The sequence below is a fragment of the Bubalus bubalis genome, chromosome 8 (genome assembly GCF_019923935.1).
Source record: "Bubalus bubalis isolate 160015118507 breed Murrah chromosome 8, NDDB_SH_1, whole genome shotgun sequence".
Classification (NCBI taxonomy): Eukaryota; Metazoa; Chordata; class Mammalia; order Artiodactyla; family Bovidae; genus Bubalus; species Bubalus bubalis.
The window spans coordinates 104,864,096-104,891,406 of NC_059164.1; the positions used below are offsets into that span (position 1 = coordinate 104,864,096).

At 47.2% G+C, this 27,311-nt stretch overlaps 2 protein-coding genes, 1 non-coding gene and 1 gene segment (V, D, J or C); 2 read left to right on the top strand and 2 right to left on the bottom strand.

The window, feature by feature from the left end:
• Nucleotides 1-3,834, top strand: part of LOC102411245 (probable maltase-glucoamylase 2) — a 99,357-nt gene extending 95,523 nt beyond the window's left edge. Inside the window, exon 48 of the mRNA XM_025291693.3 lies at nucleotides 60-3,834. Within this exon, the coding sequence (XP_025147478.3) occupies nucleotides 60-2,423 (2,364 nt within the window). The 3' untranslated portion in view covers nucleotides 2,424-3,834. The remainder of the gene's footprint in view (nucleotides 1-59) is intronic.
• Nucleotides 3,835-10,387: 6,553 nt separating this feature from the next.
• LOC102410915 (putative DBH-like monooxygenase protein 2) lies at nucleotides 10,388-20,449 on the bottom strand. Its single transcript, XM_045166340.1, has 15 exons — nucleotides 20,367-20,449; nucleotides 19,971-20,044; nucleotides 17,971-18,197; nucleotides 16,944-17,090; nucleotides 15,297-15,458; nucleotides 14,969-15,052; nucleotides 13,968-14,135; nucleotides 13,672-13,774; nucleotides 13,327-13,493; nucleotides 12,934-13,025; nucleotides 12,580-12,676; nucleotides 12,374-12,433; nucleotides 12,001-12,131; nucleotides 10,994-11,108; nucleotides 10,388-10,704 (listed from the first exon to the last, which is right to left on the bottom strand). Exons 1-15 carry the CDS (start codon nucleotides 20,447-20,449, stop codon nucleotides 10,462-10,464), a joined length of 1,953 nt encoding a protein of 650 aa, XP_045022275.1. The 3' UTR covers nucleotides 10,388-10,461.
• Nucleotides 20,450-23,001: 2,552 nt separating this feature from the next.
• TRNAE-UUC lies at nucleotides 23,002-23,074 on the bottom strand. Its single transcript has one exon. It is a non-coding gene; the product is annotated as a tRNA-Glu (tRNA).
• Nucleotides 23,075-24,085: 1,011 nt separating this feature from the next.
• LOC102410576 lies at nucleotides 24,086-25,121 on the top strand. The segment is given in 2 exon segments: nucleotides 24,086-24,140; nucleotides 24,416-25,121. Coding segments are annotated over 2 exon segments (384 nt in total).
• The last annotated feature ends 2,190 nt before the right edge of the window (nucleotides 25,122-27,311 follow it).

Genomic DNA, 27,311 nt, shown 5'->3' on the forward strand with positions numbered 1-27,311 from the left:
CTTGAATGTGATATTTAACAAATTCTAAAATACCAACTTCATCTCTTCTTTTCTGGCAGACACTAAATATTCAACTGACTGACAAGATTATCAGCCTGGAAAAGTTAACTGAGATTACTTGGATTCACGGTGGTCCTATAGTTTCTACTACGACTATGACGAGTACCTTCCCAATGAGTTCTTTACATCCTCCTACAACTTCTACTACTGCTGCTACTTCTGTTACCACTAGTTCTTCTACTCCAAGTAGCACTAGTACTACTGATAGCACTAGTGCTCCTCTTCCTATGACAACCACTTCTTTTCCAACAAGTGCTACTGAGGTTTCAACTGGTACTACCGTCCCCAGTACCAGTACATCTTTCCCTACAAATACTGCTGCTGGTAGCACTAGTGTTATTCTTCCCGTCACAGCCAGGCCTTACCCAACAAGTGCTACTGACGTTTCAACTAGTGTTACTGTCCCTAATGCCACTGTATCTTCCCCTATAAATACGACTCTGGATAGCACTGATAGTACTCTTCCTATCACAGACACGCCATCCCCAACAAGTGCTTCTCAAGTTTCAACTAGTACTACTGTCCCTAATGCCACTGTATCTTCTCCTATTTATACTACTCTGGATAGCACTAATGTTACTCTTCCTATCACGGACACGCCATCCCCAACAAGTGCTACTCAAGTTTCAACTAGTACTACTGTCCCTAATGCCACTGTATCTTCCCCTATAAATACTACTACTGATACCACTGATATTACTCTTCCTATCACGGACACGCCATACCCAACAAGTGCTTCTCAAGTTTCAACTAGTACTACTGTCTCTAATGCCACTGTATCTTCCCCTATAAATACTACTACTGATGGCACTAATGTTACTCTTCCTATCACGGACACGCCATACACAACAAGTGCTACTCAAGTTTCAACAAGTACTACTGTCCCTAATGCCACTGTATCTTCCCCTATAAATACTACTACTGATGGCACTAATGTTACCCTTCCAGTCACAACCATGCCTTATACAACAAGTACTGCTGAAGTTTCAACTAGTACTACTTTCCTTAATGCCACTATATCTTCTCCTATTTATACTACTCTGGATAGCACTAATGTTACTCTTCCTATCACAGACATGCTATACACAACAAGTGCTTCTCAAGTTTCAACAAGTACTATTTTCCCTAATGCCACTATATCTTCCCCTATAAATACTACTACTGATGGCACTAATGTTACTCTTCCTATCACGGACACGCCATCCCCAACAAGTGCTTCTCAAGTTTCAACTAGTACTACTGTCTCTAATGCCACTGTATCTTCCCCTATAAATACTACTACTGATGGCACTAATGTTACTCTTCCTATCACGGACACGCCATCCCCAACAAGTGCTACTCAAGTTTCAACTAGTACTACTGTCCCTAATGCCACTGTATCTTCCCCTATAAATACTACTACTGATACCACTGATATTACTCTTCCTATCACGGACACGCCATACACAACAAGTGCTTCTCAAGTTTCAACAAGTACTACTGTCCCTAACGCCACTGTATCTTCCCCTGTAAATACTACTACTGATGGCACTAATGTTACTCTTCCAGTCACAGACATGCTATACACAACAAGTGCTACTCAAGTTTCAACTAGTACTACTGTCCCTAACGCCACTGTATCTTCCCCTGTAAATACTACTACTGATGGCACTAATGTTACCCTTCCAGTCACAACCATGCCTTATACAACAAGTACTGCTGAAGTTTCAACTACTACTACTTTCCTTAATGCCACTATATCTTCCCCTATTAATACTACTCTGGATACCACTAATGTTACTCTTCCTATCACGGACACCCCATACACAACAAGTACTGCTGAAGTTTCAACTACTACTACTTTCCTTAATGCCACTATATCTTCTCCTATTAATACTACTCTGGATAGCACTAATGTTACTCTTCCTATCATGGACATGCCATACCCAACAAGTGCTACTCAAGTTTCAACTACTACTACTTTCCCTAATGCCACTATATCTTCCCCTATAAATACTTCTATGGATAGCACTGATATCACTCTTCCTATCACGGACACGCCATACACAAGTGCTACTCAAGTTTCAACAAGTACTACTGTCCCTAATGCCACTGTATCTTCCCCTATAAATACTACTACTGATGGCACTAATGTTACTCTTCCTATCACGGACACGCCATACACAAGTGCTACTCAAGTTTCAGCTAGTACTACTGCCTCTAATAATACCACTATATCTTCCACTATAAATACTACTATTGATAGCACTAATGTTACTCTTCCGGTCACAACCATGCCTTTCCCAACAAGTAGTACTGAAGTTTCAACTAGTACTGCTGTCTCTAATACTACTGTATCTTCCCCCACAAACAGTACTGTCTAGCACTAATAGTTTTCTTCCTGTCACAATCATGCCTTTCCCAGCAAGTGCTATTGAAGTTATTAACACTAATGTCCCTAATTCTACTGTGCCTTTCCCTGCAAATACTACTACTGCTAGAACTAGTGCTACTCTTCCTATCACAGCTACTTCTTTCCCAACAAGTACTACTGATACCAGCACTGGTACTACTCTCTTATTACCACTACTCATTCTTCAACAAATACTGCTGCTACTAGCACTAATAATGCTCACCCATTACCACTGTATTCCTACAGATACTGCTGCTGATACCACTAGCGATAGTTTTCTATTGTGACTAGTTTCTCTGAAAGTATTTATGATAAGAACACTACTTTTGCTACAGTAACCTCTCCTCCTACAGTAACCACTTCTCCAACTGCCAGCCTTGGTAATGATGCTCTGATTACAAATTATCCTTCCGCTATAACATCTGGGGACAATAGTACTAGTAATGCTTTTTCTACAATGACTACTTACCCTTCATAAACTCTTGCCATTTGCACTAATACTCCTTCTCCTGTGACTACTTTTTTTCTGTATGTATGGGGGCTGCCAGCAATGGCAATATTATTCCTGATGAGTACTCTTTCTTCTCCAAGTACTGATGCTATTAGTACTTATTTATGAGATAATACTAGATTGTTGCTGTTCCCTCTAATGACTGAATTAACTTACAAAGTGCTAACTCTTCTACAGACCAGAAATCACCCAGACAGAGATAAGTGTGTAAAGATATGACATAGGGGAGACAATCTCTACCCTGGGATCAGAGTTCATAGTTTTGTTTGCTTTGTCTTCTACTTACCAGCTTTTCCCTTCTTGTTTTACTATCTAGACTCTCCTTCAGTGTGTTAAGACTTTCAGCATGTTCTTGGATTTTCATACCCACAATCACCATTTATTCCTGGTCTATTATTTTCTAAGATCACCCCTGTGCATAGGCTCATGGTCATAACCAAATATTGCCATTTAGGTGCTATTGAAGGCTTAACCCTAGGACAGTATTTTGAAAATGTAGTTTGGGGAACCAGGGGAGACCCCAGAACTCTTTCTGGGGTCTACAAGGTCAAGGCTCTTTTCACATAAATACTCTGTTGTTTTTGCCATTTTCACTCATCCTCTCATTGATATACAGTGCCACTTTCCAGAGACTGTGCTCTGTGGTGTCACAATAGATGAATATGGAAACTGATGCAAGAATCCAGCTGTCTTCTATTAAGCCAGACATTAAACAGATTTACAAATTATACAGCAATGTCATTCTTCTCACTAACTGTTTTTGCTTTGGAAAATATAGTGGTCTTTCATTAAAAATATATTATTTATGTCAACATGTATTTGATATATTGTTATTTTTAATGAACGGAGAAATAAATATTTCGCAAAACAATTTACAAATGACTCCATTTTTCTTAATGCAGCAAATGTTTGGAGATATAATCCACCCAAACAAAGCACAGGGTCTTCACTAAATTTGAAAGTAAAGAGATCCTGAGACCAAGAAGTTTGAGAATCACTTCCCTAGGAAGTGATGTCCCAGCTTCACTGTCAGGTCCTGGTCACATATAGTGTGAAAAGAAAACCAAGCAAAACTCATCATTCTAAACTGTGTCAATGGACTTGCTCCCAGGCTCCCTCACGTGTATGTTTATTGAAGGAGCTCCAAGACATTTCTCTTGTTGGCACCACGAAACCTGATCCTGGACAAAGAGCTCTATGTCCCATGGCACACAAGACCCTATGGCCAGACTGCCACACGGGGCAGATTCATTGGCCAAAGGCCTCACTTTTTTTTTGAAGCCCTTGGGACTTGAAACACTGAAGAGGAATTTGTTCAAACAACCATAGTTCTCTAGTTACTGGACTTCAATCCCATTGTGTATATAAATGGATTGTAATTATAAGTATGGAATTTTGAAAAGGTAAGTGCTCCTGAAAAAAGAACAACAGCCAAAACCAACAAATACAGAGCTATATTTAGAACAGACAACCAACAAGTCCTACTGTACAGCAAAGGGAACTCTGCTTAATATTCTTTAATAACTTGAATGGGAAAAGAATTTTAAAAAGAATAGATACATGCATATGTATAATTGAATCACTTTGCACAATACTGGAAATTAACATACTATTGTTAATTAACTAGACTCCAATAAAAAATAAAGGTTTTAATAAAATAAAAAATCATGATCACATAAGCAACAACAACAAAAACAGAAAAAAAAAAAAAAAAAGACAATCTGGCCTTACTTCAGACATTTGAAGAAACTTGAGAATTGAAACTCCAGTCCATGTACAAGATATGGTCCTGGAACCAGGTTCAGAAAGCTGGGAGACGCAAGGGGTAAAAGAAAGCATTAGCTTGCTACTTCTGAGCCTTAAGCTTTGACAACGCCTTAGTTGTCATGGTCTTAAGATGACACCTATGCTTACTTCTAAAATGCACAGTCGCCTTCACTGGACCAGTTCTAGAAGCACCACCTGTACAGACTGGTCCAGGGATGACTGCTTCAGGTGGACACCACTGTCTTTTACTTGTCTCAGTTTCCTCATCTACAAGGTTGAGTCAACATTGGAAATGCATTTTCATTCTGTAAGACACTATACAAAGTTTTATTATGATGATTATATAATCCCTTGAGTCTTCTTATATCTATTTAAACTTTTTCTCACAGTAGTCAAAATCTCTTGCTTAGAAAAGCTGGCATTTTTCTAAATTGAATTTTCTAGCTAACTCTTTATACATCTTTAAAATTTTCTTTTGCTCCATTTTCATACTCTCTTTGTATAGATCTCATGCTTATTTCTTTTTTTAAAAATTAACATTTTTGTTTTGAAATAAGCTTGGAGAAAAGTTGCAAAAATAGCTAAAGACCTTCACTATCCTCTTCACCCAGTTTTCCCAAATATCATCCACAAATTGTAAATTATGTACCATGTTTACTCTATCTCACACACACACATTCTTACACACACACACGCACGTGTGTAATTTGAGAGTTGTAGATACAATGTCTCAACATCACAAAATGCTTTAGTATAAATTTCCTAAAAGACAAGGACATATTCTCACATAATCACAATATAATCAGACAAGTCAGAAAGTTGATGTTCATACAGTGCCACCATATGATCCAGAGACATTAGTCAAATTTTGCCAATCACCCCAATAATGTTCTTTATAAAGAACACTAAACATGGACTTCCCTGGCCGTCCAGTGGGTGTCCATTGACCTGGACATGGGTTCAATCCCTGGTTGGGAAACTAAGATCCTGCATGTCTTGTGGCACAGCCAAAAACATTTTGAAAAAGAAAGGAAAAAAAACCTAAACAAAAATAATGACAAGGCGCACATGTTGCATTTGCTTAACAGAATTTTTTTTTGTTTTTCAGTCTTCTCTACTTCTCTACTTCTCTACTTACAGTCTTCTCTACTTTTGTTTTTCAGTCTTCTCTACTTCTCTACTTACAGTCTTCTCTACTTCCTCAGCCCCTCTGTTTCTTCTTTGATTTTGATGATTACAAGTCAGATCTTTGTAGAATATTCCTCACTGGGGGTTTGTCTAATACTTTCTCATGATTATATTGAGGTTGTATATTTCTTGGACAGGTATAACATAGAATTGATGTTATGTCCTTGCTGGTACTCCTGTCAGGAGGTAAGTGATGTTTGTCCATGATTGGTGATGCCAACTGGCTGACTTGGTTGAAGTGATGACTCTCAGTCCTCTCCATGGGAAAGTTACAACTTTTTCTCATCATAATGAATAGCTATATTATGTGGAGATACTTTGAGGCTATGCGGCTATCTGGCTCCTCTTCTAGTAGTTTTTATCACCATCTATTGATGATTCTTATCTGATTCAATTATTACTATGAATTTATTAAATGGTGATTTTCTAACTTCACATTTTTTTCTGTATTTGTTACTTGGCATTATAAGGGCTCTTCTTTCTTTGCTATTTATTTTTTTAATTAATTTATTTATTTTAATTGGAGGCTAATTACTTTACAACACTGTAGTGGTTTTTGCCATACATTGACATGAATCAGCCATGGGTGTACATGTGTTCCCCATCCTGAACCCCCCTCCCACCTCCCTCCCCATCCCATCCCTCAGGGTCATCGCAGTGCACCAGCCCTGAGCACCCTGTCTCTTGCATCGAACCTGGGCTGGTGATCTGTTTCACATATGATGGTATACATGTTTCAGTGTTATTTATTTTTTGAGTGATGTTTAGTAAGTAGCCACTTTCCTGAGTCCCCCACATGCACCCCTTCTCTGAGATCCCCACACACCCTCACAATCTTGCAATTAAAAGTCTAGCTCTTGGAATTCAGGGAGCTTCCAGGGCTCCTCATTTCTGGTGTTCACTCAGACTGGTCAGCCCTTGTGCTGTCGCCCCAACATGTGAAGCCAGAGTGGGATTCCTGCCCATTCAGGAAGTTGACTAGTTAAGAGCAATGGAACTTCTGGTTCAGTGGTCCTCAAGATCAGGTGCATATTGGAAACACCTGGAGAGTGTAATGATGGATGCTAATACCTGGACGCTGCCCCCATCACCTGGGTGACTCTAACATGCCATCAAGGTTGGCAGCCACTGGGGTAGGGGAGCAGTGGAGTTGAGATGCTTTCTTGCTCCATCTCAGCTATGTATAGCAGGAATTGAGATGTGATGAGAACTCTAGAAAACAGGAGTAACAAACTAAGTTATCAACTTCATGAAGCAGAGGAAGACAAAGAGCCAGAGGAAGGACGAAGAAGTGGGCAAGGAGCAGAGAAAAAGAGAAGAGATGGCAAGAGAGGAGAGAGAAGGAGAGAGAAACAGGGCAAAATGTAAATGCATAAAGCTCGTTTAAAGGGCTTATGGGAATTCTTGTGATGATAAATTTGAAATTGTATCAAAATATTCTTATTCCACGGGAAAGACCAGAATCCTTGTAAACATTGTAGGTCCTCTTGTCTTCTAGGGCTTCCCAGGTAGCTCCAGTGGTAAAGAACCCGCCTGCCAATGCAGGAGACACAAGGAGATGCAGGTTTGATCCCTGGGTCAGGAGGGTCCCCTGGAGGAGGGCATGGCAACCCACTCTAGTATCCTTGCTTGGAGAATCCCACGGACAGAGGAGCCTGGTGGGCTACAGCCCATAGGGTCACAAAGAATTGGACCTGACTGAAGCAACTTAGCACGCACACACCTCTTGTCTTCATACACGAAAAAGCAATGAGGGAATAAATAATTTATTTACCCTCCACATTTAAGATGGAGTTTTGAGTAGAGGAGGTAAGATAGAAAAAAAGTTACAGTCTCAGAGTCACTCAGAGCTGACCTGAACTTAGAGACCAACTGAGGGGTGAGGTGTGACAGACACCCAAGTGCCAAGATGTTCTAGGAGGAAGTAGGGGTCATCCTTTTCTACCTCAACACTGAGCCCATCTATTTGGAGTGTATCATTAGGCTTTCTGGAAATAGTTACAAAAAATATAAATTGGAAAAAAAAAAAAAAAACCTTTAGGTCATATAATTCCCAGCAGTATTGTCTAATGTTCCATCGCCAAGTCGTGTCCGACTCTTTGAGACCCCATGGACTGCAGCATGCCAGGCTTCGCTGTACTGTCTAAAAGTGAAATCTCTCAGTTGTGTCCCACTCTTTGTGACCCCACAGATTATACAGTCCATGGGATTCTCCAGGCCAGAATACTGGAGTGGGTAGCCTTTCCCTTCTCCAGGGGACCTTCCCAACCCAGGGATCAAACCCAGGTCTCCCACATTGCAGGTGGATTCTTTACCAGCTGAGCCACAAAGACCCCGGTATAATACATATGCATAAGATAAATGCATCCCTTGTAAATATAGAAGCACATCACTATCCATAAGTTAATATAAATTATAGTTTCTCTCTGGAGGCAGTCAATAGGGAGAAATGGTCCATGTACTAGGAAAGGCTTAGAGGATTGTGCCCTGAACCCAAGGAAAAAATGGCCAGCCAAGGGCTCCTAGAAGCTTGATCATGGCTCCACAAGGGTGGGGCAGAGGAGCGGGGAAGGTGGTGCTGTCCATTTCCTGTTCATTTCAGTAGCTCCTATTCTGACCTAATGTCAAGCTCACAGGTGGTGTTCAGTGAATATGTACATGATGACTAAATGCTGAGATCAGGAGATGGAGAGGAAAATAAAATGAAAAAAGGAAAATTAAAGTGGGTACAGAGGAGTGCAATAGTGTGAGGGATGTGCACCAATCTCTGGGCTGGACAAACGGAGCATTGGAAGATTCTGACTGCAGAACTCTGGGGAGGTCGCTCAGCTGACTCGAACTTATCAGGACAGACCCGAGAATAAGGCTGCAGCACAGACTGAGGTTTGACATCAGAAACCCATCCAGTAGGTTCTTCTATTTTCTTTTTGTTTTTACCTGAAAGATCGAGGGTAGAAGAATTTGTTTGCAGGGGTGGGGGGTTGGGGCGCTTGGAGTAACACAGTTTTGAATAGAAAGGTCAGACTTTTTTGTGATTTGGGCAGACTGGAGAGAAAAGGTCTGTTTTGCTTTTGTTTAACGTTTATTTATTTGTTTGCTCCAGGTCTTAGTTGTGGTACTAGGGGTCTTCAGTTGCATCATGTGGGATGGAATCTGTTTCCCTGAGGAGGGATTGAACCCAGGCCCCCTGCATTGGGAGTGCAGAGTCTTAGCCACTGGGCCACCAGGGAGATGCCCAAAAGGTCTGTTTTGATTGTTTAAGTTTCAGTTTAGATTAGTTTTGATCTGTGTGTTTCTTCATGCTGTAGAAAGTAATTTGTGGACCTCAAACTACTGCCGAAGGGCCTTAACCATGTTTTAAGATTATTACTTAAAGAAAAGCCTCCATTTCCCTTGAATGGTGACCACAGCAAAGCCCAGTATTGAACTCTGGTTTCAGGTAAGCCATGTTTTCTGCTTTGCTTGGCAACCCACTCCAGTATTCTTGTCTGGAGAACCCCATGGACAGAGGAGTACAGCTGGCTATCCATAGGGTTGCACAGAGTTGGACATGACTGAAGCGACTTGGCATGCACACACACAAACTCAAGCAGTGGCAAGAAATTTAGAGATGAGATCTCTAATCTTTAGGGAATTAAGATCCTCTAAACGTCCTGGAATATTCAGGGTAGGGGTCCCTTCCAGAAGACAGGGGAACCATGGGCAAGGCAATTCACAGGCTGGCATGCCCTCAACCCGTTTTCATAGCCCAGGTCAGCCTCCCTGGGCAAGCAGGCTCTTGACACCTGGTGATCTGAGTGTTGAGAATGTGATACATATCAAGGAACTAAAGATCACCTGGCAGTCAAGGCACAACTGAGGCAAATGAATGATGCATTAGAAGCTGTGTTTGGGGCAACCGGATCCTCAGATGCCCTCTGGATGCCTCAGCCTGAGCCTTTAAGAGACCACCTTAGTGGCAGCTGCTTCACCTGGACCAAAGGCTCAAAGGAAAGAGATGGCACTGGGAAGCGAGTTGAAATCTGTTTAATTCGGTGCCTTGAACTTTGTCCCTTATAAACAGAGCCTCTCCCTTCACCACAAGAAGCACACATGTGGCTGCCTCTGCCTCACAGGGAGGGTTGGACAAAGCTGTCAGCAGAAAAGAGAAACAGGAGCCCCTCCAGGGCCAGCATGAGCTGAGGAGGGTTTACAGGGCTCCCTCTACGCATTCAAGCACCCTCCTCCCCACACAGCATCTCCTTGAGTGAGCCTGGGTACCGGACTGCTCAGAGACCCAGTCCCTCACTCAGCCTTGAATCCAGATTTCATTAGAGGACGTGTGGTCCTACCAATGCTTCTAGGATGCTTTGAAGGATGGATTGTCAAGCTTGTCATGGGACAGGCTCTGTGGTCTCTGTGCCATGCCCAGGCCTGCAGTCATGACTGAGGTCATGGGAAGGGGCACAGATGGGGACTTTGGGAGCCAAGGGGGGAGTTTGTGTGACGATAAGGGGAGATATGAGCAGGGAAGGGGGCTAAGTATGTAGCTGAGGAGACAGTATCAGATTCCAGACTGCAGGGTGGCAAGGAGCCAAGACAGGGCCCCCTGCCCAAACAAGAGGGCGGCCAGGGGGAGGCACCTCAGGGTGGCACTGCTGGACCTTGAGAGGACAACGGGGGCCGCCCTGAAGCCTGCAGGGGTTTTGTCCTGGGGCTCCACTTTGCCTCCAGAGGATTCCAAACAAGGACCCCGGGGAGTAGGGTTGATGTCCTGAATCCAGCCTGTTGTGTTTTCCACTAGCTCCTGCAGAAGAAGGAGGAAAAAGGGTGAAACCAGAAGCGCCCCCACCTTCTTTCATCTTCTAAGACCTTCCTTGGTCACCCCCAGTCCCTGCAGCTTCACAGGCTGACTGGGAGACACCCACCCACACCCAGAGCAGCATCAGCCCTCCTCTGCTCGTTCAGCTTCTTCTCTGATCCAGCGTTCCTGCCACTGTCATCCACGCCACCTTTCTCCTCTTTCCTCTCGTCCAAACCATCCCTCACTCCTTTAGCCCTAACCCTGAGAGCGCAGTGTCTCCCAGGACACTTACATCAATGGTCTTTATTATCACTGTCTGCTGGGCCTCCTTGCAGGCCTTCTCAACCTTCTTAATGCTCTCCAGGGTCCACTCCACATTGCTCATGGCCATCATGCCCTCCATGGAGCTGCCATGGGCAGAAAGAGCAGACACTAGTTCAGGGGTGACTTAGAGCTTTGCCAAAATGTGTAAAAAGTAGCCTCACTTTTGTTAGCATCAGTTCCATGTTGGCGTAAACCATAAGGAATGTCTTACAACTCAGTAAGACAACCGTGAGCATGGCAGAAGGTGAAATCATCAGAATTAGAGATGAGAATTTTTTTAAAGTGAAAAAGAGGAAGTGCTGACTCTTTTAAAGAAGTGTTTCTTGATCTGGGGACCATAAAGTCCAAGAAGGTTGATGGGATGACTTCTGGGAACTTATATATGTCCTGAAATTGTCTGTGAAATGGAATGTGTTTGCAAAGATGTGCATTTTTCTTGGAAAGGAGCTTCAGCATTTTCATCAGAGCCTCAGGGAGAACCTTAGTCCCAAGTAATTAAAAGGTTACTGCATGCGTGCTCAGTCACTTCCAACTCTTTGTGACTCCATGAACTCGATAGGTCTTGATAAGTATCATGGTGAAGGCATTACATTAGTCAATGATTATCCATTAAAATTATTAATGTGTGAAAAGTGAAAGTTGCTCAGTCATGTCTGACTGCAACCCTGTGAACTGTAGCCTGCCAGGCTCCTCTGTCCATGGGATTGTCCAGGCAAGAATACTAGAATGGGTTGCCATTTCCTACTCCAGCGGATCTTCCCAATCCAGGAGCTGAAATCGCATCTCTTGTGTTTCCTGCATTGGCAGACAGAATCTTTACCACTGCACCACCCGGAAAGCCCCAATTAAAGGTCACTCCTTGAAAGCAAACAGTGTTCGAAGCAGGTAAATACATGAGAAAAAGGCAAATACTTTGCACACAAGTGATCTAACTTCTAGAGGTCAGTCTTGGTCTTATCTTCCAGGATGACTCACTCTGATACCTCCTCCCCCAGCTCATGGGCCACGTAGATGATGTCAGGGTACCCCTGGCAGCTGGAGATGTTGTTTCGGGGATAGTAGAAGAAAAAGATGAGGCACATCTCATTGATGGTGCTGGGACCCCCCTGGAGAAGAAGAGAGAGCTAGCGACAATCTTAGTGAGTCATTGACTGAGAAAATGCGAATCCTGGTACCCATCTTATAGTCATGGGATGTGAGAGCATGAAGCCCCACGTGAATGGGTAATACCATTGGAGAAAGAAAGGGGCTTCAACTGGAATCATCTGACTCATGGGATAGCCAAGACCAGGGTTAAGCTATTCTGTGGCTTATTGTCATTAACCATGGTGGGGAGATGGGTACTTACAAACGTCAAGGAGTCGCGGTCCAGCGTCTGGTAGCGACACTCTACCAGCAATTCATCCCCCTGTGCAGAGAGAGTAAGAGGCAGTAAGAGGCTGAAAGTAAGAGGCAGAGGGACTGGTCCAGCCTTAGACCTCTTGGCTAACAATAACAAGTGCTGATCCTGCCTTCCCTGGACGCCAGCCATGCCTCCCCCAGCCCGGCTCGCACCGGCTTGATCACCACTCGATAAGGTAAATCTCGAGTCTCCTGCAGGTTGAAGTCATAGGCATCATCTTTACAGATTACACGGAGTTGAGTTCTGTTTCTGGAGGGAGACAACGTGGGGAGAGGAGTAAGGTGAGGCCGGTGCGGGGAGGGGGGTCTGTCAACAAAGCAGCGCATGTGGGCTCATTCTGTGGGCACAGATGGCCTGTAAAACAAAAACCTCCACCCTCCATCATCTCTACTCCAGGAACAGTTCTAGCTTCTCCTGCTCCAACCTCATGCTGCAGAATAAACAACTGTTCCTAAAATTTATTTCCAAACACAGAAGGGAGTGCTTCCAATCTGTGTCTTTCTTACCTGTACTGCACCGCCCGCACAGCGCGGCCGGCCAAGTGGGTGTGGAGCAGGTAGCCAAAGACCTGGATATCGGGCACTGGAGCCCCGTTCATCTGTGGCAGGGAGGAGACCACCTGGTCTGTTAGGAACTTTCCTCTGCTCCTTAGTTTCCTCCTTTACTATCTGACACCTTCCTCTGAAGACTGGAACATACCCCTTTAGTCCCTGCTGGGCCTCTTGACTCCCACCTCCCCTGCACCAGCCAGGTTGGGTCAATTGCCCAAAGCACCAGGTGGTGGCCCTTCTCCGGCTTGGGGACTCGGGCTGCAAGCTGGTGGATCACGCTAGATCTATGATTGGCAATGGGGAATCTCAGGGGAAGTGGGCAGTGGGGGGAACACCTTCCGGCTTCACCTCTTCAAACTTCTCCGTCTTACACAGTCCGTAGGACATGAAGGACTCGGCACCGGGGGGGATGAAGTGGATGGGGAAAGTGAAGACACCCAGCTGCAGGACGCCCATGTCAAACTTGCGCAGGTGTGCAGTGTAGTATACTCGGATTCCCGAGGAGTCGTACAGACCTGGGGCAGGCGGGACTGATCAGAGGAGGCGGGGAACGGGGCACAGGCTGTGGAGAAAGAGGCCTGGGAAGGCAAAGAAGGGGCTGCGAGCAGGAGTCAGCAGGCCTCCTGCATCAATGCCTAGAGGACTCAGCCAGCCCCATCCATGGGCGCTTCCATAAATGCTCTAGAGGCTCACCAGGCAGATTGTGAAAATTGCTGTAATGAATCTCCAGGCGGATCCACTGGGGGTCCAAGGGCGTCCCAATAGAGATGCCCACGTCGTCTGGAAACTGATAACTCTGGTGGAAGGAGGGAGGTTTGGCAGCAAGAATGGCTGGGAAGTAGATGCTGGGGACCCCCAGGGGCTCACCCGTGTCTTCTCGCCTCCATCCCAGACCTCCCTTGTCTCCATCTTCCACCCATCCACCAATTCCCATTGCCTGACCACACATGTCCCCTTAGCCACCGATTTCCCTCATCACACAGACTCACTGTGCCCCCGACAGCCCAGCCGACGATGACCTGTGTGCAGAGGGAGAAGGCGGGGTCAGCCCCATAGCAGTCGCTGATGCCCGTGGGGAGAGCGCTGGCATTGCCGCAGGCATACACCAGGATGTGGTGCACAATCGTCTCATTGTGTTGGACCAACTTGGGCTCAAACTGGGCACGGGATGCAAGACACAGCATGGTCAAGATCTTCCGGGTCAAGTCCTTATCCCTCGAGCCCCCACCCCAACCTCGCTTTCTTTTCCCCAAATATTAATAAAAGTATGCCCACGTCTCCACTTCCCTCTTCCTCTTCCATTTCCTCTGTTTCCTCCTTCCCCAACCTGTCATTTCCCTGGCACTCCACCTAACTCCTCTCTCAGCCCTCATTCTTTTTAAAACCCTTTCCTGAGAACACAGCACAGGTCCAGCCAGGAATGTCCCAAGACTTCTGATTTTCCTTTAATAACCTTATCGGTTCCCTATATCTGAGCATGTGACCACAGCTTGTTGGAGTCGCTCTCTAAAGAAAACCATGGCTCGCACACTTTGGCCATTCACGGTAAGGCCACACTTTGATTTATTCAATCAAAATTGTAATCACTCAAATGTGAAATCAGGTGACCTACCCGAGTCTCCTCTGGCCAGACTTTGCCGACCTGACAGCCTTTGGCCATGTGTCCCCCACCCCCCCACCAGCCTGCACTTCCTCCAGGGCTAAAAGAGCACATTTCTGGGCCCAGGGTAGGACTCATCCTTTGGTCTTTGCAGGAACGTAGTAACTAATGACCATCATCAAAATCACTGCTGTACCATGGGACATGAGTAAAACAGTGCTGGGAGCTGTAGCTCTGGGCTCAGGAAATCCTGGAACTGCCACCTCCACCAGACCTGGCCTGGCCCCCAGGTCCTCCTGGACACGTTCATCCTACACCTCTTCAGAGTCAACTGTGCCCACTGCCTGTCTCAACCACCTAGACAATGTCCCGTCATCTGGTTCACGGTACCTTGTAGATGTGGTGCTTCTTGCTAACGATGGGGAGAGGGAGGAAGGTGCAGGCATACGTGGTGTCATCCTCTGGGATGAGGAACTAGAGGGGGACACACAGAGGCTTAACAGGTGGGAGGGAGGCTCCCAGAGAAGCAGGGGAAGGGACAGGTCAGGGAAGGGTGACCACTTGAGGGCCAGTTTGACCATCCTCGGAGGACCAAGGGGAGTCAGAGGAACATGGGTTCCAGGAATGTACTGAATATTGGGTGCAAGAGGAAGGTCTGGATTGAGTGGAAGGCAGGGAGGGGGCTGGAGGTGACTGGGCAGGAAGGAGGGGGTCTTACATCAGTGATCTCCAAGTCATGGATGATGGTGTCCTCGGGGGCATCGAGATCATCAGGGTGGATGATTTGGAGCAGGAAGATGGACTTCACAAAAGTACGCTCCCGATCCATCTTTGGGGTGTCATCCAGGCCATAGGCGGCCAGTACCCTCACAGTGTCGCTCTGTGGGTGTCAAGGGCATCCAGGTGCTGCCACCCACAAGCAGCACTTTGCACACACCCACACCCAGCCACCAACACAAGTCACTGGGTCACAGTGAAACTGATAGGGACAGAGTGAAGGGACAAAGTGGGTGATTAAATAGTTAATCCCACTAAGGGATTAAAAGTATGAGATACCCCTGTGAGTTAAAGATTACTCAAGAAAACAGGTCTGCGTATGCTAAGTCGCTTCATTCATGTTCGACCCTTTGCAACCCTATGGACCACAGCCTGCCAGGCTTCTCTGTCCATGGGATTCTCCAGGCAAGAACACTGGAGTGGGTTGCCAGTGCTCTCTCTAGGGGATCTTCTGGACCCAGGGATGGAACCTGGGCCTCTTGCATCGCAGGCAGATTCTTTACCATCTGAGCCACCAGGGAAGCCCCTATAGGCCACCAGAGAACTCTGACCAAAGCAGGTTTACTTAGCCACAAAACCAAACAGGCTTATTTAGCAACAAAACTGTGCAGCAGAAGCAGGAGACACGCACCCAAACAATACAATAATGGTGGTGTGAAACACACATCCTGCCCGTGAGCTCAGTTAGTTAATGACCACCGAGGACATACTCTCTACACACACAAAAAACAGTAATTTGTGGAAAGGTGACATGTGAAAGTGAAAGACCCTCATTGTATTGAGACCCGAAACAATTTTTCCATAGCACCATGACAGTCCTGGGTTGACCACATAGAGACAAGCAAACTCCCCCACCTGATGCGGAGGAGGAACTGAGGATGGAAGTGTGATGTCTACTCAAGAATGAGGCAGAAGGTGGTCTTCCCCCCGCCTTCCCACTTTTCCTTTGATTTTAAACCTGTAGTGCACTAGGTTCTCAGGGGCAGCACCCTATTGCCCACCCGATGTAAGTGGGTGTCCTCTTCTAGGAAATCCCTTCTCATCTATCACTTTGCCTTTTGCTGAATTTTGTTCTGTGCTGAGACATAAAGAACCAGAGTTCCTCGGAGCCCCCCTCCCCCAGAATGCCATGTTGAAGTTTCAGAATGGAGAGGGCTTGAGATTAGGGATCAGAACTAGTTGGGTTCTGGTTCTGCCTAGAGGCTGACCTGCTGGAGATGCTGGGCAAGCCACACCCCCTCTCCCAGCCCGTCTCTGAGCCCACAGGTGTGGGCTGTCACAGGTGGTCACCTGTCCACAGGTGGTTCACAACACCCTGCAGTTCAAGGAGATCAGGCAAGGTTCTTCAAGAGGGGACACCAGGGAAGGAGGCATGGGCTGTCATGGGGAGGCCGCCGGTAGAGGGCTGGTGGAATCACAGAGGGCAGGATTGGGAGGTGGCCATGCTGGGGAATGCTGAGAGAGATGGCGGCCCTGGGAACAGAGACTGGCTGCCCGACGGGCACGGCCACTCCAGGTTGGGGTGACATCACCGCCCAGGAGGAAAGGCTGCTTGCGACCAAATGCTCCTCCCCCCTCTCTCTTTTACCGTGATGTCTTGGTCGTGAGGGTCGCAGGAGCGGAAGGGCCTGGAGAAGCGCATGGTGGTGTAGACGGCATCTTCCGTCAGCCCCTGCAGCTCTGCATCCTGGCTCCCATCCTCCTCCAGCGTGTCTTCATCCACCAGGTGCTGGTCCTGGGGCCCAGGGAGGGTCACGGGGTGAGAACCGGGACCCCTAAGTGCTCACGGCTTTGGAGTAGCCTGAGTCCCTTTAGCCCCGCTAAGGTACCAAATCAGCAGAACCCGGGTCTATACAACGTAGTTCACCCCTGGGACAGAGCATGGCGTCAAGGGGGGGATTCATGGGGAAGAGGGAAGGCTGGTATCTGATCCCGCTTTACTTCTCCCATTTCAAATCTCATCTCCACGAATCCTAATGTTCCTATATCCCCAAGTCTTAAAAACCCACTTATTCTCTGAAAGCTCTATGCTTTTCATCTTTTCAGGGGGCTCTTAACATTGACCCTTCCCCATATAAATGCAGTTCAGAATGAGACTGGGAGACAGGTGAGCTGCTTCTTCATCCATAAAGTGGGAGAATAATCATCTACTTCCTGGTGATGCTGGGAGGTTTAATATGCAAAGATTTGGACCAACTCCTGCTTAACCAAATGTGCATAATAATTTTAAGCTATTATTATTGTGGGCACTGATGTCATTACTAGACTATTTTATGTTGTGGTCTCTCTCAGCCTAAAGGTAACAGAAGATGATGACTGTATCCTAAACAGCTTGGATTCTCCCCCAGTGACCTGCACTGAGACTGTGGCCCAGGATGCTCTCTCTTTCAGTCCAATGTCTCCATTCCCTGGGCACTTTAAGGACATTCAGTCTGGAAGACCTAGATTCAACCTCTCCAATGGACCCTTTCTGTAGGGAGAGGTCAGCCATCAGCTGGTGTTCTGGGCCTATGCCCGAATATGTTTGGAAAATATGGATCCTTCTTGGATTCAGAGTCATCCTCCACTCAGCAAGAGACCCAACATGCTTGGGAGGGAGCCACGCTCAGACTCACCGAGAAATAGACATTGCCGTCAGGCGAGACGCCTCCGACAACCAGGTCACTTCCCGCTCTGCTGTAGCGATCTGTGACACCCAAACCCACCCAGCCGGCTGTCCGGACCTGGAGCTCGAAAGTGATGATCTCAGCCTCAAAGTCAAAGTCCCAGCACAGGAAAACAGCGTTAGAAGGGTCTAGAAACCTGGAATAACGCAGACGGGGCGTGGGGCCAAGGCGATTGCCTTGGGAGGGAGTTGCAACGGCCGTAAATAGAAGAAGCCAGAAGAGAAGGGCACAGGCCATGGCTTCTGGGGTCTGGAGCACCTCTCCTTAGATGGACACTCAAGAAGTACGGACTTATATGCTCCTGCATCTGCGCCAGGCACTGTGCCACGGGGGAGGGGCAGACTGGGGCCCCTCTGATCTGATTATGTCTGGGTTCAGAGTGGAGCCACTTACATAACTCAGGAGGTGTGAGGTGCTCAGAGAGAAGGTGCTCTTGCCCTGGAGTAGGCACCTGGTGTGGAATGCTCAGAAATGAATCACTCTGGCTCTCCCCTGCCAACCCGAGGCAAGTGTCCTGCCCATGGGGACTCCGTGGAATCAAGGGGGTTTTGTTTCTCCCTTCCTCATTTTCTCTCCCTCCTTTTTTTATTTTTTACAATGCTTCTCTCCCTCTATTTCTCTCTCTGCCTCCCTCCATTCTTTCCTGCCTTTCTTTCCTCCAGTCTTTCCTCCCTACCTTCCTGCCCCCCATCCCTGTATCCCTGGATGTTCTTACTGAGCCCTCCCTCTGCCCTCTGGCACATGTTCCCCACCCCAGTTTTCACGAGCTTTTTCTATTTTGTCTCTGCCCAGAAGTGATGTACAGACCGGGAGTGGGGATGGGACTCCAGCCTCCCTACAGTGCAGGAAGGAGAAGAGGTGCTGGCAGGGGGCGAGGGGAAGGCTTCGATTTCCATCTCCTGGAGGAATCTTGACTACTAATCCCTGGAAGGACATGTAGAGGTGAGGGAGACATAATCAGCTTTCCAGATGGGCAAGTCTGGGGCAGCTTCGAGTTTCTGCACATCACTGGGGAGGAAGGAGAATGAGATGGAGAAAATGGGGAATAAACATGAATTTGCCTTTGGGATGCTCTGCACTTTCCCCTTCTTCCCATGAATTGCCTTTCAGAGAAATCATATTCAGGGACCCTCCACCAGAGGCTTGGCCAGCTTCCCTGCTGGCAGCTGGCAAACTGTTCAGTGCAATGCAAACAGTAGAAGCCCAGAAGGAATATTATAGCATCGGAACACAGGGATGAAAAGGAACTTCAGATCCACTTGATTTTCCAAGTATCCCAGCCCATTTAATTTTTGGATGAGGAAATGGAATCGTCAAGGAGTGACTTGATCAGTGTCTGAGCTCCCATCCAGTCAGTGGCAGAGCAAACATGAGACTCCAGGGGCCTGGGAGAGTGAACACGCCCTTAGGTCACCGACACGCACCAAGAACTCCTCTCCCTGCAGGCATTTCCACCATAGCTTGTCCTGGTGGAGGTGGCTGATGTCATTCACTGGCTGCTCCTTAGGAAAGGGACAAAAGTCTCTCACCCTAGAGTTCTTTCTTCCATTGTCTGATAGACCCTGTCCTCACCTGACCCTCGGTGTTCTTCTTCCATCAGACAATGGAGAGGATCTGAAAAAAAAACAAAACAAAACAAGGCTAGCCTGGAGGGCCTCCTCCATCACAGAGTCTGGGCCACACATTTCTACAGGAATTCAGCTTAAATGAGGGTGGATAGACACTGGAGCCTCTGTCTGAGCCTCCATTTAGGGCAGATGATTCTTCTCATCACCTGCTGAGCTCATCAAAGCTGGTAAGAACCTAGCTGAGGTTGTTTGCAGCTGCTGGGAGCACCTGAGTAGCAGCTGGGAGAAAGCACCTTTCTCAAGAGGGCAACCGTACCACCCACCCTGAGCAGGGCAGGGAAGGTAAGGAGCTAGGCAGCCATCTGGAAGGAAGAGGCTTACCTTGGCCCTGGATAGGAACTGGGCCAAGAGCAGAGCAGGAGCTTGGGGAGGCACCAAGCTTGAAGAGTGGGAGCCTGGGGAGGAGATAAGAGGGGTGTCAGAGACATGCTGATCCCAATCGCATTTGGGGATTAAGGCGAAGGGAAAAGGGAGAAGGGGCTGGGAGACAGGACAGCCAGGCCTGTAAACCGAGATGGGCCCAGGATCCCTTTCCCTGCAATCTGCTCACTGGCCAGAGCACTGGCCTGGGGACAGCCAGTAACCACTGCAATGCAGGGGATCCCTGCTCCTGGGTCCCCTCTGTGTGGCTTTTCATGAGGCTTTTCTCTACTCTTTCTCCCCTTTTCCCTGAGTTACCATTTTCTCCCCTCTCCCAGCCCACTTTCCTCTCATCACCTAAACCCCAGAGTGACTCTCATGGGAGCAAACATCAGGATTAAGTGCTTGAGTCTTGTGAGGGTGAGCACATATCTTGGCATGCCCGTTGGTCTGGTATTCAAGAGCTGTGATTTGGGCAATGCTTCCCTAAGCTTGTTTATCTCCTTCTCTGGAGTCCTGATGCTGGGAATAGGTAAGGGGGCTGAAGGCAAGAGTGACTCCGCACAGGGGATCAGAGGAGTGGTTACCTGAGGGAAAGGACATCAACAGCACGGTGATGGATGCTGACCAGACTTGTGATCACTTTGCACAGTGTTCAGGTGTTGCACTATAATACTGTACATCTGAAACAGGTCTTCCCAGGTGGCTCAGATGGTAAAGAATTTGCCTGCAACACAGGAGACCCGGGTTCGATCCCTGGGTCAGGAAAATCCCCTTGAGAAGGGATGGCAGCCCACTTCAGTATTCTTGCCTGGAGAACTCCATGGTCAGAGGAGTCTGGTGGGCTACAGTCCATGGAGTCTCAAAGTGTTAGAAATGACTGAGTGACTGACACTTTCAGGGCTGAAACTTCTGAGAAATGGAATATTTCCTGCCATGTTGGTAAACAAAGGATGTCACGGTCATCAGCAATTTCAGCCACCACCAGATGGTGAGCTGGTGAGCTCCAGGCAACTCAGGAAGAATACCTTCTATCTAGCAGCCTTCAGACTATAGCTACTCCCTACAGTGAGCCCTGAAGAAACTCAGGAAGTGAAAACACAGGATACTGGCCCCAGATGGCTGAGATGTATATCAAAAGAATGATTTCAGTGAGCCCAGACTCTTGCATTTTCCAATACAAATAAAAGTGCTCAATTCCTTAACTCTAGATAGCTGGTTTTCTTTAATTAACAATTACCTATTGATGCTCAGTGCTCAGTGGAAGGCAATGGCACCCCACTCCAGTACTCTTGCCTGGAAAACCCCAGGGGCAGAGGAGCCTGGTGGGCTGCAGTCCATGGGGTCGCTAAGAGTCAGAAACGACTGAGCGACTTCACTTTCACTTTTCACTTTCATGTACTGGAGAAGGAAATGGCAACCCACTCCAGTGTTCTTACCTGAAGAATCCCAGGGATGGGGAAGCCTAGTGGGCTGCTGTCTATGGAGTCGCACAGAGTCGGACACGACTGAAGTGACTTAGCAGCAGCAGCAGCATTGATGCTCAGACTACCTGATCTTTGTTGCAAAACTCCAAATACCTTGGCTCCCTCCCTTGCTTCCCCCGCAGCAGTTCTCAGGGTTACTTGAGATGCACCCTCCCTGGCTTGAAGTCCTAAAAATTCCCATCAAATGAAACATAACTCTCAACTTTTAGGTTGTGAATAATTTTGTAGTCAACAAATTTAAAAGTAAAATAAAATTAAAAAAAAATAAATATAAAAAAGGTAGATCCTCCCCCAACAAAAAAAAGGGGGGGGGAATCAGCACATGTTACTTAGTATATAGTGCAATTCACATTTTGTGCACATTTAAATTATGCAAACTTGAAAGTGTGATATAGAAAATATTAATGAAGTTACTTTATACATATTGTTGGTGTTGAGTACGTAAGTTGTATCTGACTCTTTGCAACTGCAGGGACTGCAGCATGCCAGGAGATTAAAGACCAATATGCGTGTGTGCTTAGTTGCTCTGCTGCTGCTGCTGCTAAGTCGCTTCAGTTGTGTCCGACTCTGTGCGACCCCATAGATGGCAGCCCACCAGGCTCCCCTGTCCCTGGGATTCTCCAGGCAAGAACACTGGAGTCCTTCTCAGTCGTGTCCAACTCTTTGCGACCCCATGGACTGGGGTCATGGACTGTAGCTCACCAGGCTCCTCTGTTCATGCGGATTCTCCAGGCAAAAATACTGAAGTGGGTTGCCACGCCCTTCTGCAGGAGATCTTCCCAACCTAGGCACTGAACCCAGGTTTCCCACATTACAGGCAGATTCTTTACTGTCTGAGCCACCAGGGAAGCCCACAAAGACCAGTAAAAGTGACTATAATTGTCATATTTTTTATTGAATTGGAAGTGTACAATTGCAACATTAGAGGTCAACTCCTACTAAGTGAGTCTTAGTAGGAGCTCTATTCTAAGAAATTTTCATGTATTAATCCACTTACTTCTATGAACTAGCTTCCAATATTATCTCCATCTTACAGAGAAATGAACTGAGATCCAAGGTCACACTGCCAGGAAGTGGCAACACTGTGAGTTGTTGGGAAAATACAATTAAAAATAAAAGTGAAAGTTAAAGTCGTGCAGTCATGTCCGGCTCTTTGTGACCCTGTGGACTATACAGTCCATGGAATTCTCCAGGCCAGAATACTGGAGTGGGTAGCCTTTCCCTTCTCCAGGGGATCTTCCCAACCCAGGGATAGAACCCAGGTCTCCCGCACTGCAGGCAGATTCTTTACCAGCTGAGCCACAAGGGAAGCCCTAAGAGAAGCAATAACTAGTCCTCAAATGAGAGGACTTGGCAGTCCGTTTTGGTAATTCGCAGTCCATGCTGAAGTCCCTTGGGAATGGGGGTGTCTATCTGTGTTTGCTGATTGGCTTTACCAAGGAAAAATAAATGTCATGGTATTTTTCTATTTTTTTGGCTACCTCCTGTGGCATGTGGTATCTTAATTCCCTGACCAGGGATCAAACCTGGGTCCCCTGCAGTGAAAGTGCAGCGTCTTAACCACTGGACAGCCAGGGAAGTCCCTATATCATATCTTTATGATGAAATCATTTTGCAATGTGGTGCCAGGCATCTGCTCTAGACCAAGTTAGGCTTATCATCTTTGATAATTTTATTCCAAAGAAATGGTTGCAGGTCCTTGAGAAAGACATGCCTGGGTCTTAATACTGGCAAGAGGTGATTTAGCTTTTAAGGAAAGTATGGTATGTACATTTCAGAGAGACAGAGAAAGAACTTAGAAAATTTTTAAATAAATGCTCTAAGAAAATGGAGGGGAAGGAAGTCTGTTCCCTTATTTTCTTCTGTTTTGTTTGTATTTGCTTTTACAGAGGAAAACACAGGTCATCATAGATGAGTGTTCCTTACCTACCACCAAAGTTGCCCTGCAGGAGCCTCTATGCATATAGGAAAATGTCTGTTCAATCTACAAGTTTGACTTGGTTGTTGTTTAGTTGCTCAGTTGTGTCCGACTCTTTTGAAAACCCTATGGCCTATAGCCCTCCAGGCTCTTCTGTCCATGGATTTCCCAGGCCAGAATATTGGAGTGGGTTGCCATGCCCTCCTCCAGGGGATCTTCCTGACCCAGGGACCGAACCTGTGTCTCCTGCATTGGCAGGAGGATTATTTACCACTGAGCCACCATGGAAGCCCTGTGACTTGGTTTTATTGAGTTATTTTAATTCCTTGTGAAGATTTGAGACACAGATTCAGCGTCATGTTTCTAGGAATCTCTCTGCAAAGCAGCTGAGAGGGTGCAGGTCCAGGTACACTCACCGAGGCCCCCGGGGTGAGTGTGGGGAGTGTGTATGTGTGTGTGTGAGTGCGCTTTGGTGTGCTGAAACAGGGAACTCCAGTTTGAGGTTTGAGCTTCACTGAGAAGATGAGACAAGATACTGAGTTTCCTGGAAAAGCCACTCCCTTTTGAGTGTCAGGCCCGGAGAGTCTCAGCCACTAATCGGGCCTCCCAGGTCAGCGTCTGCTCTCCTGCCTGCTGGCCCCATCCCCCTGCCCTGCTGAAAAAGTGAGGGAATGGCCCCATTTCCCATCCTGTGGGGCTGGGTGCTCCTGGCTGCCGTGAGTACAGGTCAGGGGCCTGGCAGAGACAACCACTTGGTGGACTTAGGGAGGAAAAGGGGGCTGGGTCACAGGGGTGCCTGTAGGTTCAGAAAGTTCTGCTCCCTGACCCCAGCCTTGCTGAGAGTGCCCTGCAGTCCCCTCACCCTGTGAAAGGACCCCTTCTGCAAGAGCCTCCTCCCGGCACTACTCATGGGATCCCTCTTCAGGTTTTGGCTGCAGCTAGAGATCTGGTGGTGACCGCTGCCCCCAGGAGCTTCAGCCTGGCCGGCCTGTGTGTTTCAGATGCAGCCATGAGCTTGGTGGAGCAAAAGCCCAGGTGGGTCCTGGTACCTCGCGGACAGGCTGAAACACTGCGGTGCATCCTGAAGGATTCCCAGTACCCCTGGATGAGCTGGTACCAGCAGGATCTCCGGGGGCAACTAAAGGTGCTGGCCAGTCTGCGGAGTACCGGGGAAGAGGAAGTCATAAACCTCCCTAGAGCAAATTACTGGGCCACTCGGGTCAGTGAGAGCGAGCTGAGCCTACACGTGGCCAATGTGACCCAGGGCAGAACACTGTTCTGCACCTGCAGTAAAGACACAGTGAGACACCCTAACTGGGAAAATGAATAAAAATCACCCTCTGGGTGCCAACCACAGACCCAACCTCCTCCTCCTCTTCCCTCTCTGCCCTGATGGCTCTCCCCCACCTGGATCTTCCCTTCTGGCCTCTTTACTACAAACAGACTCTCCCCGTGCTTCAGAGAACATTCAACCCAGTGAGTTCAAGCTTGATCCATGGCCCCAGCAGCCACTTGTGACTCTGGGGAAGACTTCTTCTCCTTGAAACTTAGGTTCTGTGTCTGCAAAGTACTGATGCTAACTCCCAACTCAGAAGGTTGCTTCTTGGATTAAACAACCCAGTTCAAGTGAAGCCTTTAGGAAAATACAAGTCATGTAGGAAGGACTTAATCAGTGTTGGCTGTTCTCTCCACAGTGGTGGTATTGTGCTAAGTTGCTTCACTCATGTCCAGCTCTTTGTGACCCCAAGGACCATAGCCCGCCAGGCTCCTCTGTCCATGGGATTCTCCAGGCAAGACTACTGGACTGGGTTGCTGTGCCCCTTTCCAGGGAGCTTTCTGACCCAGGGATCGAACCTGTGTCTCAACGTCTCCTGCATTGGCAGTTGGGTTCTTTACCTCTAGTACCACCTGGGAAGACTGAATGACTGTGAACTATTTTCTCCACATGTATAAAAAGCATATTGCATTTTAAGACCAGTATCAATGCCCAGAGGAAAGAAGGACACCCAAAGAGATCCTGGGAGCTCAGAAAAGAGGTAGAGTGAATATCTCAATGTATGACACACACACCCCTCCACCACAAACACTGCTTGCGTAAACAAGCATGCACATGTTTTCCCAATTAGATCTACATTCTCTGCACTCAGCACCTCCTGAACTTCTCATGCCTCAATCTCCAGTTGACCTTTTTAAAAGCAAGATCCACAGAGAGGCCTGACCTAGAAAGGACCAGGGTCTGGGTTCCGGAGTGGAGGGCTCACCAAATATTGACCTAAAGCCATGGCTCAGAAATGGATCTGCAGCCTGAGGAAGGGTACTTGTGGACTGAGGGCAGAACAGCAGGCTCAGCCCCAGATGAATGGCCGGGAACCACAGGGAGGGGTGTTATGAGAAAGACGTGGGTCCTGAGACCCCTGCAGAGAAGGAAGACTGGACTGCCGTTGACCCACCCCGCTTCCAGCTCAGAGCTTCTCCATCCCAGACGGTGTGGTCTACACAAGCAGGTGACTGGGGTACAGGGTGGGTGTGAGTGAATGCAGAGGCATTTCAAAGGCAGCCCCATCTCTGATGGCACAGTGGGTGGGTGGTTCGCCAGGCAGAACTACCAGCACCTACCTGCTCTTTCCTCTGCGCTTATGGGGAGTGAGAAACTTTCTCCACCAGGGGATGCCATCTGCCCGCGGATCTCCATTGCACAGAGGTCATGATGGCGGCCATAGTATTGGTCTTCTCTCAGCCCCTCTCAGGTGTGGTGGTGAACACCTACCTGGCTCCAGAAGACAAGGATGACGAGGAGAAGGAGACCAACAGCCTGGCATTTGGATACCCAAGTCCTCTCTCTTTGGCATTTTGGTTGAATTTTGGTCAGAGCAGTTGCCAGAAATCCCAAAGTGAGATAATCAAGGTGCCTAGTACTGCACTGAGTTTTCAAAGGGTCTGGGAGTGATGGCCTTGGGATTCCTCAACCCCTGGCTCCCCATCTTTAGCTTCCAGTGGATGATTTTTTTTTTAATTTTAAATTTTTATTATTGTCTTGTTCAGTTTCATCAAGAACCACAGCTTTGTTTTCTTTTGGTCACACTGTGATGGCATGTAGACACTTCCCTGATAAGGGATCAAACCCACACCTCTTGCATTGGAAGCATGGAATCTTAACCACTGGATCTCCAGGGAAGTCCCCAGTAGGCAATTTTATTCTATTCCAGTTGTGATAGCTGATGACTTTAAACCAGGGCTTTTTTCCCACCCTGGTTTCCTACTGAGCAGAACTCATTTTACGGTTTCTCAAACCCTCCCATCCTTGAAGGAAATACACAGAGGAAAGAAACTCTCAATTCTATGAAATCTTTGAAAGCCTCATCATTGCAGTAGCTGCTGTTTATTTCTGTGCACAGGCGCAAGCTCTAGCTTGATCTTCACCTGGTTTTTGTATGATCCTGGCCCATCCAGTCACAGCTTTGGGGATCATAGCTTTTCAGCCTGGAGAATGGTGTTTATAGGAAGTATCCCCTTACTCAATCAGCATGATCTCCAAATCCTAATGTCTTATTAGGATCTGAGGAGGCTAATAAGTGACACCCCTATTTTCTTTACAGAAATTCTGAACAAAGTGAGAGAGATAAAGGAGGAGGCAGATGAAGAGGGAAATTTCTAGCAACGTGACTTACAGAGCTGATAGAGAATATGGCTCAGACACGTGACAACAGCAGGCTTCCTAAGGCTGTGACTTACAATTAGAAAGACTTATCCCACCCTTCGGGATACCAAGTCATAGATGCCATCCTATTTTCTCTTAAAAATCCAACATGCAAATGAACAGAGAAGCCTTGAAGAAGAACTTTGCAGGGGTCACATTTTCTCCTCTTTCAGTATCATTTAGCTCCTACTAAAGAACTT

What these genes read in the sequence shown, in the direction of transcription:
- LOC102410915 (XM_045166340.1), bottom strand. Translation starts at nt 20,449, where the DNA reads ATGCCAAGATATGTGCTCACCCTCACAAGACTCAAGCACTTAATCCTG. An exon ending in CTGGGGGAGGAGGTATCAGA is followed by an intron (nt 11,109 to 12,000) that starts GTGAGTCATCCT and finishes TGCCCATGGCAG; the next exon opens with CTCCATGGAGGGCATGATGG. An exon ending in TGATAATAAAGACCATTGAT is followed by an intron (nt 10,705 to 10,993) that starts GTAAGTGTCCTG and finishes CTTCTTCTGCAG; the next exon opens with GAGCTAGTGGAAAACACAAC.